Source organism: Pongo abelii, chromosome 4, assembly GCF_028885655.2.
Source record: "Pongo abelii isolate AG06213 chromosome 4, NHGRI_mPonAbe1-v2.0_pri, whole genome shotgun sequence".
Lineage (NCBI taxonomy): Eukaryota > Metazoa > Chordata > Mammalia > Primates > Hominidae > Pongo > Pongo abelii.
Genome location: NC_071989.2, coordinates 146134688 through 146147404, shown reverse-complemented (window position 1 = coordinate 146147404; position 12717 = coordinate 146134688). Strand labels below are relative to the sequence as shown.

The following is a 12717-nucleotide window of genomic DNA, read 5'->3' as shown; positions in this document are numbered from 1 at the left end:
TTTAAACATCATCTTGATGGTATGATATTTATATCTAAATGCAAGTCATGACTTTTTCCTCTGTAATATCAATTTAAGTACTTCATAATATAGTATTCTTACCTGGAGCACTTGTTTCCCTATTTATTAGACAGCTATTTTGGGACAATTAGGTCATTTCCAACTTTTTTTCTAGTATAAACAAATTAAAATAAATATCTTTATAGCTAAATCCTTGTATAGCTCCTGAATTATTTCGCTGTGATAAATTTCTGGAAGTATAATTGCTGGTTCAAAAGAATGGGCCAAATTTAAAAGCTTTTGATATGAGTTATTAGGGTCCACTAGAAAAAATATACTTTCACCACAAGTGGCAAAGAATGCCCTTTTCAAATGTTCACCTTGAATAAATAAAAATGGAACCTGTACTAGTTTGCTAGTGCTGCCATAACAAAATATTACAGAATGAGTGGCTTAAACAATAGAAATTTATTTTCTCCTAGTTCTGGAGGCTGGAAGTCAAAGATAAAGTGCTGGCAGTCTGGGGTTATTCTGAGGCCTCTCCTCCTTGGCTTGCAGATGGTCGTCCCTTTATGCACTTGTGCTCCTGTTGTCTCTTCTTATGAAACCAGACATATTGAAGTAGGGCCCCACCCTAATGACATCATTTTAATGTAATCACCTCTTTCGAAACCTTATCTTCACTTATGGTTACATTTGGAGGTACTGGGAGTTATGGCTTCAATATATGAATTTGAGAGTGGGGACCAGGGGTGCACAATTTAGTCCATAGCAGAATCCTAACTGTAAAACAAACATGGATGTAATAAAAAGCTGATTTTAAAAAATCACAGTTGCTGCTTTCTGGAAATATAGCTGGCCATAGTCTTTCCTTTCTTTCTCAGTTCATTCTTTCTCTTTCTACTTATAATTTAATATTAAAACACACTCTTTTTAGTGTGTGGTTCTATGACTTGTGTAACCATCACATTCCATTAGGTTTTTGTAATCAAGCTTGCAGGAGGGATGGAAGCCAAAGGCAGTCTAAATTTCAGTTTTATTTTTAAATGTTTTATTTTGGAAGGCTGAGACACCTGTAAGCAAGTTAAAGAAACAAAGTAAACTCAGGCAATGATCTAAAAGGCAAAGTAGAAAAAAATAGTTTTTCCTCCTTAATGACCTAGAGTAGGAAATTGACTGCATCATTTAAGTGTTTACATAATACTCCTTTTATTGACTGTCCCTACCTTTACTGATATAATCTCCAAAAAGAATCTAACATTCTGGCCTGGTGTGGTGACTCATGCCTGTAATCCCAGTACTTTGGGAGCCAGAGGCAGGTGGATCACCTGAGGTCAGGAGTTCAAGACCAGCCTGGTCAACACGGTGAAACCCTGTCTCTAATAAATATACAAAAATTAGCTGAGAGTGGTGGCACATGCCTGTAATTCCAGCTACTCAGGAGGCTGAGGCAGGAGAATCACTTGAACACTGGAGGCGGAGATTGCAGTGAGCTGAGATTGCACCACTGCATTCCAGCCTGGGCGTCAGACTCTTGTCTCAAACAAACAAACAAACACAAAAAAATTAACATTCCAATCATACTGCATGTATCCTGGCTTTCTTAATGTCTCTACAACATTCTTGTGTTGTCTCTGATCATCCCTACACCCTACTATATGTAAGGTGTCTAGACCTGACATTTACCTCTGTGAAGTTTTATTAGTCAATAGAAATGAAAACCCTAATGGATCCCCATTTAGGTGGTATAGATCAGGGGTTCCCACCTCCCGGGCCACGGACTGGTATCGGTCTATGGCCTGTTAGGAACTGGGCTGCACAGCAGGAGGTGAGCGGTGGGTGAGCAAGTGAAGCTTCATCTGTATTTACAGCTGCTCCCCATTGCTCACATTACCACCTGAGCTCCGTCTACTGTCACATCAGCAGTGGCATTAGATTCTCATAGGGCATGAACCCTATTGTGACCTGCACATGTGAGGTATCTAGGTTGTGCACTTCTTATGAGAATCTAATGCCTGATGATCTGAGGTGGAGCTGAGGTGGTAATGCTGATGTGGGGGAGTGGCTGCAAATACAGATTAACATTAGCAGGGAGGTCTGACTGCACAGAGACCATAATAAATCGCAGACTCATATCAAAACCCTATCAGTGAGTGGCAAGTGACAATTAAGCCGTGGCTGGTGGTAGGCTTTATAGTGGCAAGTGAATTGATGTACTTCAATTGTACAGCTACATCTGGTGGCAGGCTGTCAGAATCTGACACTTAACTTTAGTCTGAGCATGGCCTGCCCATTATTTTATTTACCACTTCCATCCGTGCCTCTTTCCCATGCTATGCACTTGTCTCAGTCATAGTTTTGGTAAGCCCACAAGCTAACCCTAGCCAAAATGAGTAAAAAACAAATGTCACTGGAGAGCTTCTTTGTCAAGGGGGATAGACCGAATGATGAGACATCAGAAGACATTAAGACTTCCATCAAAAATAAATCTGTATTTAAAAGAAAATACCAAGAGTCCTACTTAAATTACAGGCTCATTGCAACAAGTGATTAACATTCTACAAGCCCGCTTTGTATAACATGTGGCAACCGGCTATGCAACAAAGCCATGAAACCTTCAAAACTGCTTCTCCACATGGAAAACTAGCACCTTGCATTAAAACACAAGGCTTTGGAGTTTTTCAAAAGTTTTTCAAATGAACACAAAGAATGGAAGCAACTGGCCAGGCATGGTGGCTCACACCTGTAATCTCAGCACTTTGGGAGGCCGAGGTGGGTGGATTGCTTGAGGCCAGGAGTTTGAGACCAGCCTGGTCAATATGGTGAAACTCCGTCTCTACTGAAAATACAAAAATTAGCTGGGTGTGGTGGTGTGCACCTGTAGTCCCAGCTACTCGGGAGGCTGAGGCATGAGAATCACTTGAACCCAGGAGGCAGAGGTTGCAGTGCGCCAAGATTGCACCACTGCACTCCAGCCTGGGTGAAAGAGCAAGACCCTGTCTCAAAAACAAGCAAACAAAAAACCAGAAGCAATTATTGAAAGCCACCACTTCATCAAATGTATCTGCACTGAGAGCATCATTCTTAGTGGCTAACTGCATTGCTAAAGCTAAGAAGCCCTTTACCGTTGGTGAAGAATTGTTCCTGCCTGCTGCTAAGGACATTTATCATGAACTTTTAGGAGAGGCTGAAGTTCAAAAGGTGGCACATGTTCCTTTTTCGGCTAGTACCATAACTAGACAAATTGATGAAATAGCAGAGGATATTGGGGCACAATTGTTAGAGAGGATTAATGAGTCACCATGGTATGCAATCCAGGTTAATGAGTCTGCTGATGTTGACAACAAGACAACAAAGCTTGTTTTTGTGCCATATCTTTTTCAGGAGGATGTGCAGGGGGATATGTTATGTGCACTTTTGTTGCCAACCAACACCACAGGTGCAGAACTATTCAAGACTTTGATTACATATCAGAAAAACGGAATTGGTCATTTTGTGTCGGTATATGCACAGACAGAGTGGCTGATATGACTGGATGGCTTTCTGGTTTCACTACTCAGGTCAAAGAGGTCACTTCTGAATGTGAGTCTATGCACTGTGTTATCTATAGAGAAATGCCGGGTAGCTGAAAATTGTCACACGAACTTAAGGTTTTGCAGGATGTGATTAAAATTATCAATGACATTAAAGTGCATGCCCTTAACTCAATGTCTGTTTGCACAACTCTGTGAGATGTGTTTAAGAAATGAGATGGCTTTCTAAAGGTAGATAACTGGCCAGAGTTTTTGAGTTATGAGAGCCACTCCAGAGATTTCTTTTACAAAAACAGTCACCACTGGCAGCACATTTCAGTGACATAGAATGGGTGGCAAAACTTGTTTACCTGTGTGACACATTCAACCTGCTCAACGAATTCAATCTGTCACTTCAGGGGAGAATGGCAAGTATGTTCAAATCAGATAAAGGGGCTGCATTCAAAACCAAACTGGAATTATGGGGGTGACGAATGAACATTGGGATTTCTGACATGTTTCAAACATTAGCAGAGATTTTGAAAGTGACTGAGCCAACACCTTCTTTCTCCCAGCTGGTGCATGATCACCTAGCTCAGCTTTCAAAAGAGTTTGAGCTTTACTTGCCAACCACAAAAAAATCCCTGAGCTGGGAAGGAATGGATCCACCACCCATTTGTGAATAAGCCAGGGGAATCGACTTTGTCGATACTAGAAGAGGATCAACTGCTTGAGATTGCAAGTGACGGCGGCCTTGTATGTTTGAGACAACTTCAAATCTCCATACATTCCAGATTAAAGTCAAGGTGGAATATCCTGAGATTGCCACAAAAGCACTGAAAAGCCTGCTTCCATTTCCAGCATCCTATATTTGTGAAGCAGGGTTTTCTGCAGTGACAGCAACCAAAACGAGATTATGGAGTAAACTGGACATAAGCAACACACTTCGGGTGTCACTGTCTCCCATCACCCCAGATGGGAACCGGCTAGTTGCAGGAAAACAAGCTCAAGGCTTCCACTGATTCTACATTACGGTGAGTTGTATAATTATTATATTTCATTGAATATTATGATGCAATAATAGAAATAAAGTGCACATTAAATGTAATGCACTTGAATCATCCTGAAACTACATCCTGGTCTGTGGAAAAACTGTTTTTCACAAAATAGGTCTCTTGTGCCAGAAAGGTTGGGCACTGCTGGTAAACTATTATTTAAAAACAATGTAGGCAAAAACTATCTACCAAAATTGTAGATTCCTAAAGTAACAGTTTTCATAAGTTATGGTCTTTATTCCTTCAGGAGTTCATCTTTTACTGGTTTAAGATTTGGATGACTCTGAAACAGTGGTGCCATCTCAGCTGACAGCAGCATCTGCCTACTGGGTTCAAGCAATTCTCCTGCTTCAGCCTCCCAAGTAGCTGGGACTACAGGCATGGGCCAACACGCATGAGGTTTCCATTTGTTAGCCACGCTGGTCTTGAGCTCCTGACCTCAAGTGATCCGCCTGCCTCAGCCCCCCACAGTGCAGGGATTGTAGGCATGAGCCACTGTGCCCAGCCCATTTTCCCCTTTCTTTATTATCAACAGGCAAATCCTGACATTTGAATTTTTTTTGTAATAACAAGGTTAATAGAATTCTACTATCCTCTTTTGTTTTTTTCAATGTCATTTATCACTATCTAACATGCCATATACCACTCTTATTTGTTTATTGTCTGCTTCTTCCCACTAGAATGTAAGCATCATGAGGGCAGAGGTTTTTGTCTGTTGTTTACCGCCATATTGCCAGCACCAGGCATAGGATTCATATAATTGGATAAACTGGGCACTTACTATGTACCAGGCGTGTATACATGTTTACATGTAGAATCTCATTTAATTTTCACTACAGCAGAAAAGATGTTTTATTATTCCCATTTTAAGATAATAAAACTGATTACATTTTTTAAAAGGTTAAGTAACTTAGCCAAAGTCACATAACTGGATGGTTACAGGGTAAGTGATAGACCAGATTAGTTTACCCTCAAACCTTAGCCCATCTATTTACCTTTGTTACAATATCCAAACTACTTAACCTAAGATTCAGCACATTCCATAGTATCGTTTCATAGTACCAAAGACCCTCAACCTATCTTACCTCTTACTATTTTCTATCTAAAACTGCCTGCTTCTCTCAAACTAACTGGTCCACTCCCTGTCTCTTGAAGCTTATGTTCCCTCTGCATTTTGCTCAAATAAACTCCCTATAGAAATCTTTTTTTTTTTCCTTTCCAACTTTTATTTCAGGTTCAAGGGATACGCGTGGAGGTTTGTTATGTGGGTAAATTGTTCGTCTTGGGGGTTTGGTGTATAGATAATTTTGTCACCCAAGTCATCAGCGTAATAATACCTGATAGGTAGCTTTTCAGTCCTCACCCTCCTCCCACCCTCCATCCTTAAAAAAGACCTGATGTCTAATGTTCCCTTCTTTTGTGTCCATGTGTACTCAATGTGTAGCTCCCACTTATAAGTGAGAACTTGTGGTATTTGGTTTTCTGTTCCAGCCTTCATTTGCTTAGGATACTAACTAGTCTTTGGCTCTGAGGTTCAGTGCAACTTCCAATTCTTTCCTAAATCTTTCCTGAATACTTGAGGATAGTGAGGAATTCCTCTTAACTTCTTCAGCATTTACCATATGGTTTTGGAGGCTTTTGGTCACATAATGCCTCATATTAACTATGTCCCACCCCATGTATCTTGCTTGGCACACAAAGGCTCAATAAATGGAAGCCGTTGTAATTTTCTTCCATTCCCATCTGAGTGAGGGCACTAAAAGCAGTAACTTAGGGGTATATGATCTCTCTCTCTGTAAAACGTTCGTCTAACCAACACCTTTAAAAAGCTAACATTCTACTTTTGGGAGGCCAAGGCGGGCGGATCACTAGGTCACGAATTTGAGACCAGACCATCCTGACCAACATGGTGAAACCCCGTCTCTACTAAAAATACAAACATTAGCCAGGCATGGTGGTGCCCGCCTGTAGTCCCAGCTACTCGGGAGGCTGAGGCAGGAGAATCGCTTGAACCCGGGAGGTGGAGGTTGCAGTGAACCAGGATCGTGCCATTGCATTCCAGCTTGGGCAACACTCCGTCTCAAAAAACAAAACAAACAAACAAAAACAACAAAAAAACAAAGTTAACATTCTAGGCCAGGTGCGGTGGCTCACGCCTGTAACCCAGCATTTTGGGAGGCCAAGGCAGATGGATCACCTGAGGTCAGGGGTTTGAGACCAGTCTGACCAACATGGTGAAACCCTATCTCTACTAAAATACAAAAATTAGCCGAGTGTGGTGGTGGGCGCCTGTAATCTCAGCTACTCAGGAGGCTGAGGGCAGGAGAACAGCTTGAACCCAGGAGGCGGAGGTTGCTGAGCTGAGATTGCGCCACTGCACTTCAGCCTGGGCAACAAGAGTGAAAATCCATCTCAAGAAAAAAAAAAAAAGCTAACATTCTAGTTCAAAGAAAGCAACACATAGATGATGTAAATTACACATAAAAAACCATTCACTGAGGTTAAATGAAAATGTCTGCGGGAGTGTGCCAAGGGGACCTGAAAGGGCCTCCTCTGAGACGGCGTCGTGGGAGGGCTTCAAGGATGGCAGGAGGGTGGCAGGGAGGCAGGGATGTCGCGCCTTGTCTGGTTCCTAATGTCTGAAGCTCTTTTGGTTCCCTGTTGTCTTTCACATTGCCGCCTCGGGCTAGCTTTTGGGCAGGGTCACGTGGCAAAGTTTTAGTTTAACCGCACGTCGGGCCCACTGTAAACGGTTAATAACCGCCTTCGTGGACCAGGCCTCTGCCCTCCATCTTTTGTGCGGGCGGGAGGTGGGGCGGGGACGCCAGGTGTAGCGGACAAGCGGAGAGGCGGCAGGTAGATCCGGGCCCCCAACCCCAACAGTCAAGTTTTCAAAAAGCCCGCGCGTGGCGCCCCAGGCCCCATCCGTTGGGAATGGCCCCCAGCGCGCCCCCTGCTCTCTCCCTCGCAAAGCCCCAGGCGGGAGAGGGCGCGGGGGTGGCAGGCAGGCTCTGCACGCCGGGGGCGCCGGGGCAAGCGCGCACCGGGGAGCGCGCCCGTCCAACAGCTGCCGAAAACGGAAGTGGGTGCGAGGGGATCACGCTGATTGGCTGAACTTACATGTCTCTCAAGGGGCTGGCGCGAACGCCACTGCGGAGTTGGGCGAGGGGATGAGTAAAGGGGAGGGGGAGAAACACTGGGAACAGCCGCGGTGCTAGGAGGAAATGAATCGCGGCGGTGCGCGGAGGGCAGGGAGGGACCCATGTCAAGGGACAGTGGGGCGCTCGGGAATAAAAGCAGGCTGGCAGAAGCGGAGGCGGGAGTGGCACAGGCCGTGGGCTTGAATAGACCGCGGAGGGCGGGGAGTCCGTGATCTAGAGCGGCGCTGCGGCGCGGTAGGCGGGATTAAGGGGAGCGAGGCGGGGATTGGCTGGCAGCTCTAGGCTGCCGTACGTCGGCGGTGACGCACGCCTCGGGGAGGGTGCGCGCGCGTTCAGCGGCCTCTTTGTGTGGTGCCCACATAGGGGAGCGGAGGTGGCGGCGGCGGTAGTGGTGGCCTTGGTTGTCTTCCAGTCTCCTCGGCTCGCCCTTTAGCCGGCACCGCTCCCCTTCCCTCCCCCTTCCTCTCTTCCCTCCCCTTCCCTTTTTCCCTTCCCCGTCGGTGACCGGCGGGGGTGGCTCCAGCAACGGCTGGGCCCAAGCTGTGTAGAGGCCTTAACCAACGATAACGGCGGCGACGGCGAAACCTCGGAGCTCGCAGGGCGGGGGCAAGGCCCGGGCCTTGGAGATGGAGAATTCTCAGTTGTGTAAGCTGTTCATCGGCGGCCTCAATGTGCAGACGAGTGAGTCGGGCCTGCGCGGCCACTTTGAGGCCTTTGGGACTCTGACGGACTGCGTGGTGGTGGTGAATCCCCAGACCAAGCGCTCCCGTTGCTTTGGCTTCGTGACCTACTCCAATGTGGAGGAGGCCGACGCCGCCATGGCCGCCTCGCCCCATGCCGTGGACGGCAACACTGTGGAGTTGAAGCGGGCGGTGTCCCGGGAGGATTCGGCGCGGCCCGGTGCCCACGCCAAGGTTAAGAAGCTCTTTGTCGGAGGCCTTAAAGGAGACGTGGCTGAGGGCGACCTGATCGAGCACTTCTCGCAGTTTGGCACCGTGGAAAAGGCCGAGATTATTGCCGACAAACAGTCTGGCAAGAAGCGTGGATTCGGCTTCGTGTATTTCCAGAATCACGACGCGGCAGACAAGGCCGCGGTGGTCAAGTTCCATCCGATTCAGGGCCATCGCGTGGAGGTGAAGAAGGCAGTCCCCAAGGAGGATATCTACTCCGGTGGGGGTGGAGGCGGCTCCCGATCCTCCCGGGGCGGCCGAGGCGGCCGGGGGCGCGGCGGTGGTCGAGACCAGAACGGCCTTTCCAAGGGCGGCGGCGGCGGTTACAACAGCTACGGTGGTTACGGCGGCGGCGGTGGCGGCGGCTACAATGCCTACGGAGGCGGCGGCGGCGGTTCGTCCTACGGTGGGAGCGACTACGGTAACGGCTTCGGCGGCTTCGGCAGCTACAGTCAGCATCAGTCCTCCTATGGGCCCATGAAGAGCGGCGGCGGCGGCGGCGGAGGAGGCAGTAGCTGGGGTGGTCGCAGTAATAGTGGACCTTACAGAGGCGGCTATGGCGGTGGGGGTGGCTATGGAGGCAGCTCCTTCTAAAAGAAAATTTAAAATGCCTGGGAGTGGCTATAGGGGTAGCTCTTTTCAACAGCCCAAGTGGGGTTAACTCCTAAGCCCCACCCCCTCACACACACCGCCTTCCCTGTTTTGCCCTTGGGGGAGCTACTTCTAAGGCTGCTTACCCTTGGGGGTGTTCCTCTATTTGCCTGCCACCTCTCTTGTCTCTCCCTCTGAAGATGGACTCGGCCCCACATACACATTTTTGTGTTACAGTCATTGATGGACTCTATTTTTTTATTATTACTTGGACCTTGGTCGTTTTTATACTAGCAAAATGTCTTGTTTTAATTTGTGTTTTTTGGGGGGAGGGAGGGAGTGAACTTGCTGATTCTGTAGCAAAACCTGGGTGGGGGTTGGGGTGGGGGGTAGTTTACTTTGTTGTAAGGACTTGATAACCTGGCTACAGCGTTTTCTATGAAATCTACTTGGATCCCATGCCTGAAATTTGGAAGCATATGTACAAAAATCATTTTTACGTTTTATTTTTAATAAATCATTGTGTTTGACCGTACATGTCTAACATTTTTTTTCTAGGATCCATTCCGTACCGTTTTTTAAGGGATATTTGTTTAAGACTTTACGTGTTAATTCTTTATTCTTGATGTGTACTTAGAGAAACTTAAGAGGTCCTGTGGTTTTTTTCCCCTCTCCTGTTGCCCTGCTAGTTGCGTGTTGAATTATATCCCACAGGCAAAAGTTTTGAAGTGGTGGATGTGGCTTTTTAAACTCTTAAGTTTCTGTGCATCCATCTCTTGTACTAAGCGAATTGCTTATCATCTTGACATGGTTGGTCATTTCTATGACAATTTACTTCAAACTGTGTACTGTGTAGTTCTATATAGTTTGTGTTAAGCATGTCATTCATATAAACTGTTTAAAATTTTTCAGATGGCCTAGTTTCATCCCTCTTACTGGTTTGTCTGTAATGAATGGTTAAAAATAAGGGTTATATTTTACCCTCATGCGTTTTTGTACTTTCAGAGCAGGTTTAAACGGTTTTTTTTTTCCCTATATCTGAACTGTTGTCCTCATGGAAATCCTTTTCCCGATCTTTGTAGCACCATCTACTGGCAGAATGGCAGAGTAGCTGCGAAACAATTTGTTTAAAAACTTGCTTAGGACAATTGCATCAGATTTAGAAGTTTTGCCATCAAAATTCTTTGCAGAATTGGAAGTTACACATTTGCTTGTAACTGAGATGGGCTTCACAGGAATGTAGTTGCCAGTTCATACCACAATAGCCCTTTCTATATGAGGTTTGAAAATGTAAACTGCTATGCATAGCTTGGGCAATAGCCCCAAATTGCTATGACAACTAATGAACCAGCTACGTATACTGGTATTTTAGGTGCAAGTTGTAAAGCAAAATATCTGTGTATTCTGCTTGGTTAACAAATGTATATTTGTAGCCCTTTTCTGCAATAGCATTTAAGTTGTTGTTTATAAGAGAAGAACAAAACTGATAATAGGAGAAAATTGCCTTTCTGGATAGAAATAGAGAATAGCAACGTTTATGGATATCACAAATAAAGAATTCAATTCTTTACATGATTGAGTGAGAGTATGTATAAACTGGTGGGTGGGTTCAGAGTACCTTTTAATCTAGTATGCTTAACTTGATGTTAATATTTAACTTAAATATTTGACTTACATATTGACGTTGAAGGCTCAAAGCTATACTAAGAAGCTTTCTGAAAGATCGGGCTTTAAAATAAAATAATATTTTAATATTGAACGATTTTTTAACTTCTTGTCACTGTTCAATTCCTAAGGTCTAGTTCTTGCCAGTTTTTTTTTTTTTTCCTGATTGACAGGGCTTTTAAAGAAGTAAGAAGAAAGGTTAAGATTATTAGGCAAGGTTATAGCTGCTCAGTAGTCTCTTTGACAAAGGGTAGCGGATGGTTGGTACAAATAGTGTTATATCCTCTGACAAACGGGGTGGATGTTTTTGCACATTGAGGTGATGAACACATAGTCAAATCCTTTGCTCTCAAATAGTTCTACACTTTCCATACGTTTCTGTCTTATTTTTTAATTCTAGTGATATACAAATTACATGTGGGCCAAGTCATTTGGTAATTTGGCCCAGCTTTTTAGTGGCTGTAGAGTGGCCTCTAGGATACAGAAAATGATTCTCTGAAATTTTTCGTTGTAATTGTTCAATACTATTCTGCCTGACTTAGTTTTGGTGGGAAGATCTGGGTCAATTGGAATAGTACACCTTTTTCAGGGTTTTCAGTTTAATAAGGTTATTGTCATTTTATATTATTCCCAACATGGGAATATAGTGGCTTCTAAAGTTTGCAAATGAATTATGTAAAAGGATTTTCTGTTTATTAGGAAGGCAACCTGTTCTGTTCATGGTATGTTAACACTTCATTGTCCTGTGTCTACCCTTAAAATTGCTATCAACTGTAGTGAAGAAAAAAGCGTAGTGGTATTTAGTCACTTCTGGGTTCCTCTTGTCAGTTTATATGCAAACATTTTGGCATGTGGGACTTGGGGAGGAGGGACAATTGGTTGTATGTTTTGACCCCTTCCACCTATGAGAATTATCTGAACATTATTCACATTTTTAAGAGTTCATGGGAGCAGGTGGTACAGAACCTAGTGTTGAATATAATTTTTGTGCCATGCTTGAATGTATTTTGACGGATTAGCAAAATAAAAGTGAACCTCCTATTTTTCATCTTAATGTGAAGATCTTTTGCATTTACATTCTTTTAAAAGTATAAATTCAGTAGTCATTAGTTGAAAGTGGTTTGAAAGGCTGTTAGAGATGATACAGGTTGAGTATCCCTTATCTGAAATTCTTGGGCCCAGAAGTGTTTTGAGTTTTGGATTTTTTAAAATTTTTGAATATTTCCATTATGTTTACCAGCTGAGCAGCTCTCATACAAAAATGTAAAATCCAAACTGCTCCAATGAGCATTTCCTTTGAATGTCATGTCTGCACTCAAAAAATTTCGGATTTTGGAGCATTTTAGATTTTTTGATTGGAATATCTGTAGTGTTTTTCAGGTCATTTAAAAAGCTCTCATTGGTACTGATTTACTGTATCCAAAAAAAAAAAAAAAAGCTTGCAAGTGGTTAAGGTTCACAGTGATAACTATCAAATCAGAATGACTATACTGATTGTACCCATTCACCCATTGTTAACTTCGTGATTTGGAACATTTCATATCCAAATCTAATTTTCATAATTTTTGTTTTTAAGTAAACCTAAAAGATTGAGGATACTTGAGAATTTTGCATTTATGATTTCCTTCAAAACCAGAAGTGACGGTATCAGTTATTGGATTTGTAGACTTACTTAGTTTGCATTTTAAGTGTGCTTAAATATTGAGAATTTGCATTTTAGGTTAAATTTTGTCTGCCTGCGTCTGCTGATTGCAGATAGGCATTTGGATGATGGATTTTGAGC

At 43.9% G+C, this 12717-nt stretch overlaps 2 protein-coding genes across 5 annotated transcripts in view; both read left to right on the top strand.

Moving 5' to 3' along the window:
• The window catches only part of KLHL3 (kelch like family member 3), a 279066-nt gene that overhangs the window by 138546 nt on the left and 127803 nt on the right, over nt 1–12717 (top strand). The window lies entirely within an intron of this gene.
• HNRNPA0 (heterogeneous nuclear ribonucleoprotein A0) lies at nt 5135–10839 on the top strand. The gene has a single exon (XM_002815918.6). The coding sequence runs from the start codon at nt 8355–8357 to the stop codon at nt 9270–9272; it is 918 nt and encodes a 305-aa protein (XP_002815964.1). The 5' UTR covers nt 5135–8354; the 3' UTR covers nt 9273–10839.